Source organism: Delphinus delphis, chromosome X (genome assembly GCF_949987515.2).
Source record: "Delphinus delphis chromosome X, mDelDel1.2, whole genome shotgun sequence".
NCBI classification, from domain to species: domain Eukaryota; kingdom Metazoa; phylum Chordata; class Mammalia; order Artiodactyla; family Delphinidae; genus Delphinus; species Delphinus delphis.
This window is the reverse complement of record NC_082704.1, coordinates 26,801,537-26,822,095: the sequence shown is the minus strand read 5'-3', so window position 1 is coordinate 26,822,095 and position 20,559 is coordinate 26,801,537. Positions and strand designations below refer to the sequence as shown.

Genomic DNA, 20,559 nt, shown 5'->3' with positions numbered 1-20,559 from the left:
AAACTGCCTTCCAAAGTAACTGTACCATTTTGCATTCCCACCAGCAATGAATGAGAGTTCCTGTCTCTCCACATCCTCACCAGCATTTGTTGCTATCAGTGTTCTGGATTTTGGCCATTCTAATTGGTGTGTAGTGGTAATTGGGTTGTTTGTTTTCTTATTGTTGAGTTTTAAGAGTTCTTTGTATGTTTTGGATAACGGTCCTTTATCAGATACCACTTTTGCCAATATTTTCTCCTAGTCTGTGGTTTGTCTTCTCATTGTCTTAATTAATGCTCTTTTAAAATTAATATTCTACCTTTTGCATAGGTAACATATGCATATGATACAAAATCCAAAAGGTACAAAGAGTGTCCATTGAAAAGTAAGCCTTCCCCAACCTTTGTCCCTGGGACTCCCAGTTCACTGCAGAGAAAACACTGGTTGTTTCCAGTTTCTTACCTGGTCGTTCCAAAGGTGGTCTGTGCAGAGATACACATACACGTGCACATTTATGTTCTTTTAGTTTTTAGATAGTCAGAAGCATGCTGCATACACTCTTCTGCACTGTTTTTTTCACCTAAAAATGTATCTTGGAGACGTCACCTTATCAGTCCAGATGGAGCTGCCACATACTTTTAAATGGTGACATAGTATTCCATAGTCTGATGTACTGTTTCTTTAACTAGCCCCCATTGATGGACATTTAGATTATTTCCAACTTGCTGCTGTTACTAACAATGCTGCAACAAAAATCCTCGTAACACATCATTTCCCACAGGGGCAAATATATCTGTAGGATAGTTTCCTAGAAATAGGATTGCTTTGGTCAAGGGTATATGAGTTTTACGTCTTCATAAATATTGTTTAATTATTTCAGAACTCATGGAAAGAATGAACAACCTAGAATGTTGCCTCTTTTGGAAGGCCTCTATGGAGTTTATCACAGAAACAATCGAGCACATTGCTTTGAAGCATTTACCTTTCATTTCCATCAACTGCAAGTTCGTTCCTCCTTTTCTTCAGTATGTATTAAGCACATACTGGATGCCTGGCATATTGGTAGATTTGGGGGCTAAAACCACATACAAGATAGATAGACATGGTCACTGCCCTCATGGTATTTATAGTCTGTGAGGTGGGGGAGACATGAAAGAAATAATTATACACTAAATCATTACAAACTGTGTCACGTGCCAGGAAAGAGAAGTACAGGGTGACCAAAAGTGTTTACTAGGCTCCTGACTTAGGCTGGAGATCTGGGAAGACTTCTCTGAAGAAGTGCTGTTTAGTCTGATTAGTAAGAGAGACTTAGCTAGGCAGAGGGAACGGCAGATTTGAAGTCCTAGGGGCAGGAAGGAGCCTTGAGTGGGACCAACAGCATGGATTAGAGGAGCAAGAAAGGGCCTTCAAGTTCATTTAGTTCCAGTCTCCTTACCTGACGTGTGAGGAAACTAAGGTTCAATGAACTAAAGGACTTGGTCAAGGTTATGCAGATAGTGGCAGAGCCAGGACTAGGACCCAGCTTTCTCAGATGATGTCTGCTGCAGAGTGCTGCATGTCCACCTGGCAGCTGCAGATCTGAACTAGACGCCATGGGATAGTTGCCTGGGTTTGTATGGAGGGAGGATTTAACTTCAGAGCCTTGTAGCTAGTAACCTGACATGTTTTGTGTGTCTTTGCTAGGAAGATATGGTTCCGGCAAATGGCGGTCTAGTGTTCTAGTCTACTGGGTTGGTTTAGTCTTCAGTATACTTTTCTCCAAGTTTTGGTTTTTAATTTTTTGGGGGGGTTGGGGATTTTTTTGTATTTGGCCATGCTGAGCAGCTTATGGGATCTTAGTTTCCTGACCAGGGATCAAACCTGCACTCTCGGCAGTGAAAGCGCAGAGTCCTAACCACTGGACCACCAGGGAATTTCCTCTTCTCCAAGTTTAAATACTAAATAATAATGATAATGGTGGTTACTATATGTCAAATGCTGTTCTAAGCACCTTACATATGTTTCATTTAATCTTGACAACAATCCTATAAGGTAGGTGTTATTATTATTGTCCCATTTTACAGATGAGGAAATTGAGGTTCAGGAAGGTCGAGGCATTTGCTCAAAGTCCCAGAGCTAGTAAGTGGCAAAGTGAGGATTCCATCTAAGCAGTCTGGCCTCAGGACCCGTGTGCTTTCCCCAGGCATTCTCACTGTCAGCAGCAGATTGATGGGCTCAGGTCTCAGCCAGAGCTGCCTTGTGCTACAGAGGGCCTACACCAGTGATCCTCAACCTGTCTGCATATCAGACTCATGTGAGGAGCTTGCCAAAAATGCTGACGTCCAGACCTCACCCTAGGTCAGTTAAATCTCAGTCTCTGGGGGTGGATCCCAGTCACTGATGGTTTTGAAAAGCTTCCCTGTTTCGTCTAACATGCAGCTAAAGGTTGAAAAGCACTGCTGTGTAGCCTTACCATTCCTTCTTTCTTTGGGGGTATTTTAGTTGGAGCTGCTGTAACAGAAATCCATAGACTTGCTGGCTTAAACAACAAGCACTTATTTCTCACAGTTCTGGAGGCTGGGAAGTCCAAGATCAAGGTGCCAGCAGATTTGGTGTCTGGTGAGAACCCACTTCCAGTTTGCAAATGGCCACTTTTTTGCTGTGTTTCCCCCATGGTGGAGTGAGAGACATTATCTCTCTTGTGTGTCTCCTTATAAGGGCACAAATCCCACTCATGAAAGCTCCACCCTCATGACCTAATCACCTCCCAGAGGCCCTCACCTCCAAATACCATCACAGTGGGGGTTAGGGCTTCAACATATGAACTTTGGGAGTGCACAAACATTTAGTCCAAGGGGCAACCAGCAATATGGTTTGCCTTTGTGATCTGGGTATCTGTTTAGTATGACACTTGTAGAGGCATTTATTCATACCACACCATGAGCTGCAGTCTTAGCATAAAGAATTCATTTGGTGTGCATGTGGCACTCACATCCAAGGACTATGTGTGGAAACGAGTCTGTCGAGGGCTGAGGTGGTCATCTCAGTCCTGGGCATCAGGAAACAGTGTAGCTTAGTGGGGTAGAGCTTGAATCTGAGTCGAACAGACCCAAATTCAGGTTGATGCTTTTTCTCATACAGTCTGTGATTTGGGAGATTTATCCTTTCTCGGGCTCCATTTTGCCATCTATAAACTTGGGCTAATAAGATAATACTCCCTATTGCATGGGGCTTCTGTGAGGATTGAACGAGCTGGTACATGTCAAATGCTCAGTGTAATGCCTGGCACCTAACACTCTGTAAATATTGGCCATTATTTTACTTCATGGCCATCCATGTGGCTTACTTGAGCCTGGTCACGGGTAAACAGTTGTATTTGGGAAAAACTACTAGTGACACTGATATTAAGGGGAATCTTGTTTGACATTTAATGAGCGCCCAGTATGTGCAATGAAGGGTATTAGACCCCAAAGAGCTAGGACAGTGAGGAAGGCCTAGTGCCTGCTCCCATAAGCTTGCTGGCTGCCAGCCCAGAAATTGCACCCAGATAACTCATACCAGGTAGCCTGGACCACAGCAGAGGTCTAACCAATAACTAAGGGAGCACAAAACAGGAAAAGAACCTCGATTCAAACAAAGAAGCTTTAAACTAATTATAAGGCAATCAAGGAAATGTGAACACTGATTAGATACATGATGATATTAAGGAAATATCATAGGTGTGGTAATGGTATTATATATTTCTATATATGTAATACATTTTATATTTTAGAGAAGAAGCCATTGTATTTTCAAGGAACATAACTAAATTTAAATTAAACAGATAAATTAAAATTATGTCTTGCAAGGGATAGAGATGAAAAAAGATTGTCAATACACTGCTAATTGTTGAAGCTGGGTGGTGGGACTTTCCATTCATTTTACTAGCCTCTCCACTTTTGTATATGTTTGATATTTTCCACAATAAAAAGTGTTTTTTAAAAAAAAACAGGGACTTCCCTGGTGGTCCAGTGGTTGGGACTCTATGCTTCCACTGCAGGGGGCATGGGTTTGATCCCTGGACGGGGAACTGAGATCCTGCATGCCGCATGGCGCAGCCAAAAAACAAACAAAAAAACAAAAAAACACAGAGAGAGGTAAATTTCAAGAAAAGGAGGGAAGGAGACAAAGGAAGAGGGAGCAAGGAAACAAGCAGTTCCAATCACAGCATCAAGAAGTTTCAAGATGAGGTGGCATCTGACCTGGACCTGGGTGAGGAGAATTTTGCCCATCAGAAAAAGTATACGTAATGTTCAGGAGGTAATGGGTGTGACTGGATGTAGGGTTCCTGGGGTGGGGGTAGGTATTAGTCAAGGTTCTCCAGAGAAACAGAACCCATAGGATGTATATATGGAGAAAGAGAGAGAGAGAGAGAGAGAGAGAGAGAGAGAGAGATGGATTTTAGTTACTTGGCTCATGTCTGAAATCCGCATGGTAGGCCAGCAGACTGGAGATGTTGCAGTTCAAGTCCAAAGGCAGACTGCAGGCAGAATTCCCTCTTTCTCCGGGCACCTCAGTCTTTTTGACTCTTAAGGCCTTCAACTAACTGGATGAGGCCCACCCACATTATGAAGGGTAATTTGCTTTACTCAAAGTCTAGTGATTCTTTTTTTTTAATTGAAATATAGCTGACTTACAATTTGTGTTAGTTTCAGGTGTACAACAAAGTGATTCTGTTTTATATATCTTCTTTTTCAGATTCTTTTTCCTTATAGGTTATTACAAAATATTGAGTATAGCTCCTTGTTGGTTATCTATTTTATATACAGTAGTATGTATATGTTAATCCCAAACTCCTAATTTATCAAATTAACAAAGTCTAGTGATTTAAATGTTAATCTCATCTACAAAATACCTTTATAGTAACATCCAGACTGGTATTTAACCAAATAGCTGGGTACTGACGGCGGCCTAGCCAAGTTGACACATGAAACTAACCATCATGGGGTGATAGTGGGACATGATACTGGGAAGACAGGTGGGGGCCAAACTGTAGAGAGTTTCGAATTCTGTTTTCTTTGGAAAATACTCCTTCTGGAAGTCGTTCTTTGGAAAATTGGGGGTTGGTGAAAGTTTCAAAGCAAAGCAATGACAGCATCTGATGAATTTTGAGTGGTACCTGGCTGCTGTGTGCAGGATGGATTGGAGAGGGCAGAGACTGGAGATGAAGGGATGGGTAAGCAAAGTCTGGTCATCACTCAAGAGAGATGAGAGGTACTGGCAGTGGAGCTGAAAAGTGTCTGAAGCCTAGAATGTAATGCAGGAAGGAACAGGAGATCAGCCTGAGAAGCAGGCAGAGACCAGGTCATGGAGGGCCTGGTAAGCCAGATGAAAGAGTCTGGACTTCATTCTGAGGGCAACAGGGGCACCCTGAAGAGTTGAAGTCAAGGAGTAACCAGATCAGATCACCCTGGCCGCTCTGTGGGGAATAAGGGCAGGTAGACGAGCTAGCAGTGGTTGTGGTGAAGGTGAAAGATGATGTGCTTGGACAAGGGTGATGACAGTGGGAAGAAAGAAAAGTGGACAGATTTGGGATACATTTGGAGCACTGGAACTAGCTGGTGAGAGATGAGATAGCAGAAGGTGAGAGATGAAGAGAACTTAAGGGTGACTCCAGTTTGGGGCCTGATCAAATAGGTCAATGGCGGTGCCATGTCCTGACATGAGGACAACTAGAGACAGTCAGCGCTGGGGTGGAGTTCTGAGCAGGACATATAAAGTTTGAGGTGTTTGTTAGACTTTCGAGTGGAGATGTCAAGTAGATAGTTGGTTACATGATCCTGTGGCTCAGAGGAGAGAGGCGGGCAGAGGAGAACAGAAAGAAGGCCAGTGCAGTTGAAGTGTAGTATGTAAGCAAAGAGAGTGACACAAAATGAAACTGAAAATATGTACGGGGGCAAGTCACTCAGGGCCTGAGCCTTTGAGTCGTGTGCTACAGCCATCTCCTACTGGCTCAGGAGAGCTGATTATTAAATTGCAGCAAATTTGGGAGCTGGTTGACCTCACGGTTGGTAGCCTGCAATCTGCCACGGTGGGAGTATTTATACCATTGAGGTCAGCAAATGCTACAACTCAGGGCTTCCCCCGCCCACAGAACCAGTTGTTAAATATTTACCACTATATTACCACTGCAGCTTACAGACAACAGTAAGAAATTTATATTTTATCCTAAGTGGCTTTAATAAAGCCATTAAAATATTTTAAGCAGGTGAATAAAATGCGTTGATTTTTTTTTAATCACTCTAGCCGCTCTATAGAGAGGGAGGGCAAGGAGTTTCAAACTTTTTATGTCCCAAGGAGACTACTAAGGAAGCTGCTGCGGTGGTCCATGTGAGCACTGATGGTGGCTTGGCGGTGAAGGTGGAGTGAAGGAAAGACATTTGGAAGATTGTTAGGGTCCCAAGATTGACTACAGATGGCCCCCGATTCATCACAAATTGATTATAACTGACCTGTCATATAACTCACGTATATGAGTTATACAGGAGTTAGACACTTGGTTAGTGTCTTCTGTTTTAGTTGTGGTAGGGGGTCTCAGGTTGCAAAATTATTACCTTGACTCATGACTGGGGGCTTTTTGCAGTTTTACTGGAAACTGGCAGAAAATAAATCAATAATATTATCTCATAGCAGAATAAGACAGTTAATTTCCTACATGAACACAATCTCCGTTTTTCAATATTTCAGTCTTACAGTAGCAGGAGGAGCTTCAAATCTTGTGATTAGGCTGATTCTTTCTAAGGGAAAGGAGGCTTAATATCTGTTTGACAGCAGTTCTTTCTCGATGGGGCAAGAAGGGAAGGAGGCCGAGTCGGAACAGTGCTAAGGTAAATGCTTTAAAATAAGACATTCGCCAAAGTCCCCTGACCATTTTGGTTCCTGTAACTCCAGGCTGGAGACTCAGCTTGTTCATTTCATATCCTGTTTCTCATACTCTGGTCTGTGCTTGGTTGTTACTGTACCTCAAAGGGAAGGCCAAACCCCAAAGTTCACCCTTCGCCCTGATGGAGGACAGAAATCCCTTTTCCTACAGAGCTGAACTTCTAGTTGGGGGTAGGAGCAGACCAGTAAAGAAAGTAAATAATTACACCAACTATTAAAAGGCAGGGAAAAGATATAGGTCTGGTCAGAATCAGTTCAGTGAAGTCATGGAGACAGATGCCACAGGGAGTGGGTAGAGCGGTGAGTGGGGAGGTGGGAAGGGTTGTGCCTCAGCAGGTGAATGGATAACCAAACATCCACACGATGCAATACGACTCAGCAATAAAGAAGAAACTAGTGATGAACGCAGCATGGTGACTCTCAAAGGCATTGTGCTGAGTGAAAGAAGCCCGTCTCAAAAAAGTTACATGCTGTATGTTTCCATTTATATGACATTCTCAGAGGGCAAAACTATAGGGACAGAACAGATCAGTGGCTACCCAGGGCTGGGGGTGACGTTGATCATAAAGGGGCAGCACTGGAGCATTCTGGGGGCTGATGGAGCAGTTCTGTATCCTGATTGTGAGGGTGGTCACACAGATCTATACATGCGTTAAAACTCATATAACTAACTCTACACCGAAACAAGGTAACTTTACTGTATGTTACTTTGGGAATGAGATTGGGCAGTGTCTATAGGACAAAGATTGGAGGAAGGGGTCATTTTTAATTTGGGAGGGACTTGAGTTTATTCCTCTGCTAGGGGGGAAAATCAGGTCTCTTGGGAAGGGTGCCCAAGAGGAATTCAAAGGTGTGAGATCCAGGGCACCAGTGGGAAGAAAAGATGATCTATTTTCCCTATGAACTGGGAGGCAGGGTCGCCTGTCTAGGGCGGAGGACACAGTGTGGCATGCGGGGCGTTGAGGGATGCGGTAAGGTTGGGAAGAGCCACTGTGAGGAATGGGAAAGGATGCTTCCAGGGCTCGCTCTGCAGTATGAGGATCCAGCAGAGGTTAGAGACCTCAAAGCTTTGGTGGCACAGACCTGCCCCTTTGTGGATTCATGTTCAGCGGCTTGGAGCAGAGGAGGGGTTGGTGGGGAGGGGGGCATGGAGATCAGCTGAAAGACAAAGGATTTCGAGACTAGGAACAAAAAGAAGTGCTGGGAGGACAAAAAAAGAGGAATGTGAAGCCAGCAGGGAACTGGTGGCCTGGGAGACAAGGGAGAGGGCATGTGACTAGAGGGGTTAGTGATCTGAACGATGGCGGTTAAGAGGCATCAGGGAGGGGCTTCCCTGGTGGCGCAGTGGTTGAGAGTCCGCCTGCCGATGCAGGGGACGCGGGTTCGTGCCCCGGTCCAGAAGGATCCCACATGCCAGAAGGATCCCACATGCCGCGGAGCAGCTGGGCCCGTGAGCCATGGCTGTTGAGCCTGCGCGTCTGGAGCCTGTGCCCCGCAACGGGAGAGGCCACAACAGTGAGAGGCCCACATACCTCAAAAAAAAAAAAAAAAGAGGCATCAGGGAGGGGCTTCCCTGGTGGCGCAGTGGTTGAGAGTCTGCCTGCCGATGCAGGGGACGCGGGTTCGTGCCCCGGTCCAGAAGGATCCCACATGCCAGAAGGATCCCACATGCCGCGGAGCAGCTGGGCCCGTGAGCCATGGCTGTTGAGCCTGCGCGTCTGGAGCCTGTGCCCCGCAACGGGAGAGGCCACAACAGTGAGAGGCCCACATACCTCAAAAAAAAAAAAAAAAGAGGCATCAGGGAGGGGCTTCCCTGGTGGCGCAGTGGTTGAGAGTCTGCCTGCCGATGCAGGGGACGCTGGTTCGTGTCCCGGTCCGGGAAGATCCCACATGCCGCAAAGCGGCTAGGCCCGTGAGCCATGGCCGTTGAGCCTGCGCGTCCGGAGCCTGTGCTCTGCAACGGGAGAGGCCACAACAGTGAGAGGCCTGCGTACCGCAAAAAAAAAAAAGAGGCATCAGGGAGCGGGGCAGCTGGATGGACGAGGACACTGGTCCGAGCAGTTCAGAAGTGGAGACAGGACTAATAGGTCAGGTGAGGGATTTGATTGATATTTAGAATAATTTCTACATAATAGTAATAGCAGCACTAGCTCATATTTATTGATCCTTTCCATGTGCCTGACACCGCTGAGTGCTTTGCAGGCACATCTCGTTCATTCTCACAGCAGATACTATTCTTATTTTCCAAATAACGAAACTGAGTCTCAAAAAGGTTAGGTGAGTTGCCCAGGGTCACATGGCCAGTAAGCAAGTGGGGCAGCCATGGGCTAGAACCCAGCCTGTCCGACTCCAGAGTTTATGCTTTTCTGACTCTTATACTCTACTGCCTCTCCCACATGGAAGGGCTTGATTCCATTGCAATAAAATGCTATACTAGCCTCAGCTAGACATTTCAGAAACGAACCAAAGTAGGTGCGTAGCTTGAGGTAAACTTGTCACCATTTCTGAAAGCCAGCTATGAGGGGCTGTCCCCCTCACAATGAACAAATAGAGTCCATTTGCATATAGATGGTATAGTGAAAAGTTATTTCATCTGATCGTAAAATTGTTTTTCTAAAGGACAAAAAAGTTACTTTCAAAGATGGGGCATTTTGGTGGTCAGTCAGGATGGTACTGGGGGTGATGATGAAATCCATGGGGTGGCCAAAGGGATGTAGAGGTGAGGATCACTGAAGCCGAGGTCCAGAAACTAGGTATGGGAAGGCTTGTGACTACAGATGCTGAAGTGAGTCTGGAAGATGGGCAGCTACCAGGTGTCACAGGCCTCAGTGAATGTGAAAGAGTGGCCAGGAGGCCAGTAGCTGAGAGCAGGGACCAGGATTGTGGTTCAGTGGCACGAGCCCCAGCTGAGAGCTTTCGGCATGAGAGCAGCAGAGTCAGGGTCTGGGAACAGAAAGAGGGAGCTGGAAGAATGTCCCCAGCCTGGGACATCTGTGATGTGGGGAGATGAGCAGTGCCCACTTGAGAACTTCACAGAGGAGGAATCGGTTAAGACAAGGAAACAGAAGGCACTTAAGAAAAGATGAAGGGCCTGAGAGGTGTCTACTGCATCCAACGGGCATAGTTTGGGAGGCAATGTTAAGTGTGAAGTTGAGTCCATCCCAAATGGCTGCTTCCTTCCAAGAAAAAATAGCCACAAATATGTGAATGGGGTGTCATGGCTTTACTGCATGTTAATATTCATTCTAAGCCCACGCAACAGGTAGAGCCCTGTGGCAGCCATTCTTTATCATCATCTTGGCCAGGACATTGCATCCAGAGCCCAGACTTGAGACCTTGACTACTTGACTAGAACCATTATTTCCCAGTGACTAAATCACCTCATCCCATCTTCTGTTTCCTGCCAGGCTCAGAGCTCCTACCTTCCCCACTGTGGAGGAGTAGATGTCCATTTCTCAGGAGCAGTGGACTGCTTCCGGCAGATAGTGAAAGCCCAAGGGGTCCTGGGGCTCTGGAATGGATTGGCAGCCAACTTACTGAAGGTGAGAGTAGTGGTGAGTCTACTGCTTGTCTGCCTCTTTCACTTCTACCCTGTTCTGTGCCTTTGATGCTCCCCCTACAGTTTGCCTGGAAACAACTCCTCTAGCACAATGCAGGCTGGTTGTCAGCCCTGGAGAGTGGAGACCCTGTGCAGTGTTGGGGCATCTGACACCCCATCCCAGAGGAGCTGAGCATTTAGTGTAAAGGTTCCCAACATGTAGGTTCATGGACTCCAAAGGGAACTTAAACCCCCTATCCTAAAATTGTATGCAAAAATGTGTCTATATGGGCATCTGTGCATCCCTCTGCAGAGAGGATCCATAACTTTCATTATTTTCCCAAAGAACTCCATAACCAAAAAAAAAAAAAAAGTTAAGAACTGTGGACTAACCTTGGACTAACCTTGATGCAAAGTGATTCCTGATTCCAATCAAGACAAGCACATGTTGGGAATTCCCTAGCTGTCCAGTGGTTAGGACTCGGTGCTTTCACTGCTGGGCCCAAGTTTGATCCTTGGTTGGGGAACTAAGATCCTGCAAGCCGCGGGGCACAGCCAAAAAAAAGGACAAGCATATGTTGACAGGCAGTGTCAGACTGCCTACATGCATATCAACCCAGACCCAGGCTTCCCTAGGGCGTGCCCTTCAATGGTTCTGCTATTCCTCTCCCCAGTCCTCACTGGGCCAGCTTGCATTTTGCCATCTTCCCTGATTCCAAAAAAGAATGACCATGTTGTATTGTCTACAGCCTTTATCTTAGTTTACCCTGATCCAAGTCGATTGCAGACGCATTGATGTTTTCTTTTAAGATTTTAACATGATTTTCATTTTCTTTTTAAACAGATAGTTCCATATTTTGGAGTTATGTTTGGCACCTTTGAGTTCTGCAAGAGAATCTGTCTTTACCAAAATGGTTACATCGTGTCTCCTCTGAGCTATAAATTGACCCCAGGGGTGGATCAGAGTTTGAAGCCCCAGGAATTACGGGAATTAAAGAAGTTTTTCAAAACTGGACAACTAAAGTCTAAAAAACCAACTCTTTAAAACAGAATGGAGCTAGAAGTGCACTGACTGAAGGTGTGTTGCAATCAGAGAGAAATGTAGCCTCAGAATTGTGCACGCGTGGAGTGACAAGAGGGTGCTCCTGTCTGCTGCTCTTGGAAATGAGAAGATTTGGCCATACCTGAGCTCGAAACTGATGGCCCTGTAAACATCTACACCACCGAGGGTTTCCCAACATGACCGTCGCAGGATGGCATCCCACCAGGTTTTACAACAGAACCTAGCAGTAGTGAAATGTGCAATTCACACTCTGAATGTAAGTAGGCAATTTACACAACACCAAAAAAGGGCATTGCCATGACTCCTCAGAGCAACATGTAGTTGAAGCGGCTGGGCAGATACCACACTGGGAGCTCCGCCACAGGCTCACAGCTTACACCAACCCACAGCAGCCTAGTTTCACCCAGATTCACTCCAGGCTTCCTGATACAGTCCTGGAACTCATAATCTTTGCTGACTTCTGAGTGCACACACCATGGTGTAAATTATGCCTTATCAGAAACTAAATGAAAACATTTAACATTTAAAAGTTACCACTGTCGAGGAGGAAAACAAGATGGCAGAGGAGAAGGACGTGCTCTCACTCCCTCTTGCGAGAACACCAGAATCACAACAAGCTGCTGGACGATCATTGACAGAAAGACCCTGGAACTCACCAAAAAAGATACCCCACATCCAAGGACAAAGGAGAAGCCACAATGAGAGGGTAGGAGGGGCACAATCACAGTAAAATCAAACCCCATAACTGCTGGGTGGGTGACTCACAGACTGGAGAACACTTATACCATGGAAGTCCACCCACTGGAGTGGAGGTTCTGAGCCCCACATCAGGCTTCCCAACCTGAGGGTCCAGCAATGGGAGGAGGAATTCCTAGAGAATCAGACTTTGAAGCCTAGTGGGAATTGATTACAGGACTTTGACAGGACTGGGGGAAACAGAGACTCCACTCTTGGAGGGCACACACAAAATAGTGTGTGAATCGGGACCCAGGGGAAGGAGCAGTGACCCCAGGGGAGACTGAACCAGACCTACCTGCTAGTGTTGGAGGGTCTCCTGCAGGGGCGGGGCATGGCTCTGTTTCACCATGGGGACAAGGACACTGGCAGCAAAAGTTCTGGGAAATACTCCTTGGTGTGAGCCCTCCCAGAGTCTGTCATTAGCCCCACCAAAAAGCCCAGGTAGGCTCCAGTGTTGGGTGGCCTCAGGCCAAACAACCAACAGGGAGGGAACCCAGCCCCACAGTCAAGTGGATTAAAGTTTTACTGAGCTCTGCCCACCAGAGCAACAGTCAGCTCTACCCACCACCAGGCCCTCCCATCAAGCCTCTTAGATACCCTCATCCACCAGAGGGCAGACAGCAGAAGCAAGAAGAACTACAATCCTGCAGCCTGTGGAACAAAAACCACATTCACAGAAAGATAGACAAGATGAAAAGGCAGAGGGCTATATTCCAGATGAAGGAACAAGATAAAACCCCAGAAAAACAATGAAATGAAGTGAAGATAGGCAACCTTCCAGAAAAAGAATTCAGAATAATGATAGTGAAGATGATCTAGGACCTCAGAAAAAGATAGGAGGCAAAGATTGAGAAGATGCAAGAAATGTTTAACAAAGACCTAGAAGAATTAAAGAACAAACAAACAGAGATGAACAATACAATAACTGAAATGAAAAATACACTAGAAGGCATCAATAGCAGAATAACTGAGGCAGAAGAACGGATAAGTGACCTAGAAGACAGAATGGTGGAATTCACTGCTGCAGAACAGAATAAAGAAAAAAGAATGAAAAGAAATGAAGACAGCCTAAGAGACCTCTGGGACAACATTAAACGCAACAACATTCACGTTATAGGGGTCCCAGAAGGAGAAGAGAGAGAGAAAGGACCAGAGATAATATTTGAAGAGATTATAGTCGAAAACTTCCCTAACATGGGAAAGGAAATAGCCACCCAAGTGCAGGAAGCGCAGAGAGTCCCATACAGGATAAACCCAAGGAGAAACATGCTGAGACATATAGTAATCAACTTGGCAAAAATTAAAAAGAAAAATTATTGAAAGCAGCAAGGGAAAAATGACAAATAAAATACAAGGGAACTCCCATAAGGTTAAGAGCTGATTTCTCAGCAGAAACTCTACAAGCCAGAAGGGAGTGGCATGATATACTTAAAGTGATGAAAGGGAAGAACCTACAACCAATATTACTCTACCAAGCAAGGATCTCATTCAGATTCGATGGAGAAATCAAAAGCTTTACAGACAAGGAAACGCTAAGAAAATTCAGCACCACCAAACCAGCTCTACAACAAATGCTAAAGGAATTTCTCTAAGTGGGAAACACAAGAGAAGAAAAGGACCTACAAAAACAAACCCAAAATGATTAAGAAAATGGTCATAGGGACATACATATTGATAATTACCTTAAACATGAATGGATTAAATGCTCCAACCAAAAGACACAGGCTTGCTGAATGGATACAAAAACAAGACCCATCTATATGCTGTCTACAAGAGACCCACTTCAGACCTAGGGACACACACAGACTGAGAGTGAGGGGATGGAAAAAGATATTCCATGCGAAAGGAAATCAAAAGAAAGCTGGAGTAGCTATACTCATATAAGATAAAATAGACTTTAAAATAAAGAATGTTACAAGAGACAAGGAAGGACACTACATAATGATCAAGGGATCAATCCAAGAAGAAGATATAACAATTATACATATATATGCACCCAACATAGGAGCACCTCAATACATAAGGCAACTGCTAACAGCTATAAAAGAGGAAATCAACAGTAACACAATAATAGTGGGGGACTTTAACACCTCACTTACACCAATGGACAGATCATCCAAACAGAAAATTAATAAGGAAACACAAGCTTTAAATGACACAATAGACCAGATAGATTTAATTGATATTTATAGGACATTCCATCCAAACACAGCAGATTACACTTTCTTCTTAAGTGCACACGGAACATTCTCCAGGATAGATCACATCTTGGGTCACAAATCAAGCCTCAGTAAATTTCAGAAAATTGAAATTATATCAAGCATCTTTTCTGACCACAACGCTACGAGATTAGAAATCAATTACAGGGAAAAAAACGTAAAAAACAAACACATGGAGGCTAAACAATATGTTACTAAATAACCAAGAGATCACTGAAGAAATCAAAGAGGAAATCAAAAACTACCTAGAGACAAATGACAATGAAAACACGACGATCCAAAACCTATGGGATGCAGCAAAAGCAGTTCTAAGAGGGAAGTTTATAGCTATACAAGCCTACGTCAAGAAACAAGAAAAATCTCAAGTAAACAATCTAACCTTACACCTAAAGGAACTAGAGAAAGAAGAACAAACAAAACCCAAAGTTAGCAGAAGGAAAGAAATCATAAAAATCAGAGCAGAAATAAAAGAAATAAAAACAAAGAAAACAACAGCAAAGAGCAATACAACTAAAAGCTGGTTCTTTGAGAAGATAAAATTGATAAACCATTAGCCAGACTCATCAAGAAAAAGAGGGAGAGGACTCAAATCAATAAAATTAGAAATGAAAGAGGAGAAATTAAAACAGACACCGCAGAAATACAAAGCATCCTAAGAGACTACTACAAGCAACTCTATGCCAATAAAATGGACAACCTGGAAGAAATGGACAAATTCTTAGAAAGGTATAAACTTCCAAGACTGAACTAGGAAGAAACAGAAAATATGAACATACCAATCACAAGTAATGAAATTGAAACTGTGATTAAAAATCTTCCAACACGGGCTTCCCTGGTGGCGCAGTGGTTGAGAGTCTGCCTGCCGATGCAGGGGACACAGGTTCGTGCCCCGGTCCGGGAAGATCCCACATGCCATGGAGCAGCTAGGCCCATGAGCCATGGCCGCTGAGCCTGCGCGTCCGGAGCCTGTGCTCTACAACGGGATAGGCCACAACAGTGAGAGGCCCGTGTACCACCAAAAAAAAAAAAATCTTCCAGCAAACAAAAGTCCAGGACCAGGTGGCTTCACAGGTGAATTCTATCAAACATTTAGAGAAGAGCTAACACCCATCCTTCTCAAACTCTTCCAAAAAATTGCAGAGGAAGGAACACTCCCAAACTCATTCTATGAGGCCACCATCACCCTGATACCAAAACCAGACAAAGATACTACAAAAAAAGAAAATTACAGACCAATATCACTGATCAATATAGATGCAAAAATCCTCAACAAAATACTAGCAAATAGAATCCAACAACACATTAAAAGCATCATACACCATGATCAAGTGGCATTTATCTCAGGGATGCAAGGATTCTTCAGTGTATGCAAATCAATCAATGTGATAGACCATGTTAACAAATTGAAGAATAAAAACCATATGATATATCAATAGATGCAGAAAAAGCTTTTGACAAAGTTCAACACCCATTTATCATAAAAACTCTCCAGAAAGTGAGCATAGAGGGAACCTACCACAACATTATAAAGGCCATATATGACATGCCCACAGCAAAGTTCATTTTCAATGGTGAAAAACTGAAAGCATTTCCTCGAAGATCAGGAACGACACAAGGATGTCCACTCTCACCACTATTATTCAACATAGTTTTGGAAGTCCTAGCCACGACAATCAGAGAAGAAAAAGAAATAAAAGAAATACAAATTGGAAAAGAAGAAGTAAAACTGTCACTGTTTGCAGATGACATGATACTATACATAGAGAATCCTAAAAATGCCACCAGAAAACTACTAGAGCTAATCAATGAATTTGGTAAAGTTGCAGGATACAAAATTAATGCACAGAGATCTCTTGCATTCCTATACACTAATGATGAAAAATCTGAAAGAGAAATTATGGAAACATTCCCATTTACCATTGCAACAAAAAGAATAAAATACCTAGGAATAAACCTACCTAGGAAGACAAAAGACCCATATGCAGAAAACTATAAGACACTGATGAAAGAAATTAAAGATGATACCAACAGATGGAGAGATATACCATGTCCTTGGTTAGGAAGAATCAGTATTGTGAAAATGACTGTACCACCCAAAGCAATCTACAGATTCAATGCAATCCCTATCAAATTTTTTACGGAACTTTGTTCCTTAATGACATTTTCTACAGAACTATAACAAATCATCTTAAAATTTGTATGGAGACACAAAAGACCCTGAATAGCCAAAGCAGTCTTGAGGGAAAAAAACGGAGCTGGAGGAATCAGACTCCCTGACTTCAGACTATACTACAAAGCTACGTTAACCAAGACAATATGGTACTGGCACAAAAACAGAAACATAGATCAATGGAACAAGATAGAAAGCCCAGAGATAAACCGACACACCTATGGTCAACTAATCTATGACAAAGGAGGCAAAGATATATAATGGAGAAAAGACAGTCTCTTCAATAAGTGGTGCTGGGAAAACTGGACAGCTACATATAAAAGTATGAAATTAGAACACTCCCTAACACCATACACAAAAATAAACTCAAAATGGATTCAAGACCTAAATGTAAGACCGGACACTATAAAACTCTCAGAGGAAAACATAGGAAGAACACTCTTTGACATAAATCACAGCAAGATCTTTTTTGATCTACCTCCTAGAGTAATGGAAATAAAAACAAAAATAAACAAACGGGACCTAATGAAACTTCAAAGCTTTTGCACAACAAAGGAAACCATAAACAAGACGAAAAGACAACCCTCAGAATGGAAGAAAATATTTGCAAACGAATCAATGGACAAAGGATTAATCTCCAAAATATATGAACAGCTCATGCAGCTCAATATTAAAGAAACAAACAACCCAATCCAAAAATGGGCAGAAGACCTAAATAGACATTTCTCCAAAGAAGACATACAGATGGCCAAGAAGCACATGAAAAGCTGCCCAACATCACTCATTATTAGAGAAATGCAAATCAAAACTGCAATGAGGTATCACCTCACACCAGTTAGAATGGATATCAGAAAATCTACAAACAACAAATGCTGAAGAGGGTGTGGCGAAAAGGGAACCCTCCTGCACTGTTGGTGGGAATGTAAATTGATACAGCCACTATGGAGAACAGTATGGAGGTTCCTTAAAAAACTAAAAATAGAACTACCATACGACCCAGCAATCCCACTACTGGGCATATACCCACAGAAAACCATAATTCAAAAAGACGCATGCACCCCAATGTTCATTGCAGCACTATTTACAATAGCCAGGTCATGGAAGCAACCTAAATGCCCATCGACAGACAAATGGATAAAGAAGATGTGGTACATATATACAATGGAATATTACTCAGCCATAAAAAGGAATGAAATTGAGTCATTTGTTGATACGTGGATGGATCTAGAGACTGTCATACAGAGTGAAGTAAGTCAGAAAGAGAAAAACAAATGTCGTATATCAACGCATGTATGTGCAACCTAGAAAAATGGTACAGATGAACCGGTTTGCTGGGCAGAATTTGAGACACAGATGTAGAGAACAAACGTATGGACACCAAGGGGGGAAAATGGCAATGGGGTAGGGATGGTGATGTGCTGAAATGGGCAATTGGGATTGACATGTATACAGTGATGTGTATAAAATTGATGACTAATAAGAACTTGCAGTATAAAAAAACCAAAAAAACAACTAATACTAAACTTTCTTTGGGTTATTTGTATGGAAATATGTTAATATAAATGTTTCAGACATTACATGAAATCCCTAAAAGTCTTATATGTTCTGGTATAATGTTATAAGTCATAATTCTAATTATTACTTTAAAATGAATATCTCAGAAATGACTAAATTTCCTTGTCAATTGCATTATTATGAACTTTCATCAAATCTTTAACCGTGGTCAGTTTTAAGTCTTTTGTCATTTAATGACAGTTCTGGGTGTACTCTGATGCTGTTGCAAAAATGTTCCTATAAAAGGGTTTCATCTTCAAGGAATTCATGGAAAAGACTCTGACAAGTACAGGTTTCTGGTAACTGACTATACTGCTGAACTGAATGAATAAGCATTTTCAGAACTAATGGAAAACTGATGAATTCATAAAAGTGCTAACAAAAGATCAAGATGAAAAAAATTAATTACATGGGACTGAGTGAACTGATGAGGACGATTATAATTTTTGTGACTTTCCATTTGAATAAAAAAAAATCCCACAAGGACTCAGAGGCAGAAAATATACAAATCAATTTTCACTGCAAAGTAAAGGAGCCGTTACAGTGGAGGATTCCTGGACTTAATGTCAATATTATGACATAGTATGAGTGTGTTTCGTGTTTGGTAATTGCAATCATTGTTGCTTTTGTTGTGGTCATCCATTTACAATGCTTGGTGTCAGTTTATCTCTTGTAAAAATAAAATACAGTGTGTGTGTGTGTGTGTGTGTGTGTGTGTGTGTGTGTGTGAAAAAATAAAAATAAAAATTGGGAACTGAGAAAAGAAATAAATTACAAAAGATAAAACAAAAAAAAAACAAAAGTTACCACTGTCATAGTAGAACCATCCTTCTTTATTTAATTTGAAGCATCCTAGGCTTAGAATCTTGTGTTTCTGGAAGGTAGTTTATACCATGACTGCTTCATCATGCCCCAGAAGACCTTCTTTCAGTTGAAGTCATGTATAGTTCAAGTGGCCTGAATTCTCTTTTTTTTTAACTTGCTTTACAAGCCTACCCTGAAAATAAATTATTTAGTCAACTTATTCTCACAACATGTCCCAGTTGCCTAGAAAGGATCAAATAGAACATTGGATGTACACACATATACACACACACACACACACAAAATGTAACTAAACAAAAAACACTTCAGTCTAATCATCTCTACTAAATTTTTTAAAATCAAATTTCGGGTTTATTCCACCTTGGGGATTCTATGTCAAGTTTATGTAACTGTACCTTTTGAATAGTGCCTATCTATACATTAAAAAACTATCTCATATTAAGTTGTTAATTTATACACACACAGAGAGAGACTTGCAGTATGTTGAAAGTATTTTTCCCTATTAAATTTATTTTCCAAAGAAAAATGATGTTGGTCATTTATTACTAATCTGAGTTGTAAAACTATAGCTATCTATATATACTGGCCAAAATCTTTAAACTCTTAGAAACCTGTCCTATTGAAATATATCAAAATAACTCATTTTTCCAACCGCTGGGCAGACTGTGTTTTATGGGGAAGAGCAGTTAATACACACATGAAAATCTCATCTGTAACCCAATCTGTTAGAGTTTAGAGGGTAGCAAATTCTTAACCCAGAATGAATCGTTCATGTTAGTTACTCTTGATTTTCCTTGAGGTGAACAACTTCTTAAAAAAATTCTGAAAGCTGCAAAAAATTATATTAAAACTCTAGTTCTGTTCCTGAAATGAACTTCCAGCTCTTTGCATTTTCTCAGAGGTATGAAGGAAGTGTTCTGCTTTTCTGCCTTATGGCTGGCAGTGGGCACCACAAAACTGGGCTAAGTACTTTAGGAGGATTGTAAAGATGTGTGATGCAATATGTTTTTTTAATATATTTATTTATTTATTTTTGGCTGCGTTGGGTCTTGGTTTCTGCACGCAGCCTTTTTCTAGTTGCGACGAGCAGGGGCTACTCTTCTTTGCAGTGCGCGGGCTTCTCATTGCGGTGGCTTCTCTTGTGGAGCACGGGCTCTAGGCACGCGGGCTTCAGTAGTTGTGGCTCGTGGGCTCTAGAGCGCAGGCTCAGTAGTCGTGGCGCACGGGCTTAGTTGCTCCGCGGCATGTGGGGTCTTCCCAGACCAGGGCTCGAACCCGTGTCCCCTGCATTGGCAGGTGGATTCTTAACCACTGCGCCACCAGGGAAGCCTGTGTGATGCAATATTGACCCAAGAGTAACTTATAGCCTTAAGGAACAAAACATACCTATGCATATGAAGTGACTATAATTACAAAGCAAATACCAGCAAGGGCATGATAATGCAGCAGCAACTGTTTACAAGATTACCGAGGGGCTCCATATAAACTTAGTGAATCAATGATTAAAGGGATAATCACAGGTGAGAGCAGGCAGTTTGGGAGGGAATGAGTCTTGAACAAAGTTTTGAGG

At 42.7% G+C, this 20,559-nt stretch overlaps 1 protein-coding gene across 1 annotated transcript in view; it reads left to right on the top strand.

The window, feature by feature from the left end:
* Positions 1-14,150, top strand: part of SLC25A43 (solute carrier family 25 member 43) — a 37,478-nt gene extending 23,328 nt beyond the window's left edge. The window contains exons 4-5 of the mRNA XM_060001634.1: positions 10,290-10,424; positions 11,265-14,150. Coding sequence (XP_059857617.1) covers positions 10,290-10,424; positions 11,265-11,465 — 336 coding nt within the window. The 3' untranslated portion in view covers positions 11,466-14,150. The remainder of the gene's footprint in view (positions 1-10,289; positions 10,425-11,264) is intronic.
* The last annotated feature ends 6,409 nt before the right edge of the window (positions 14,151-20,559 follow it).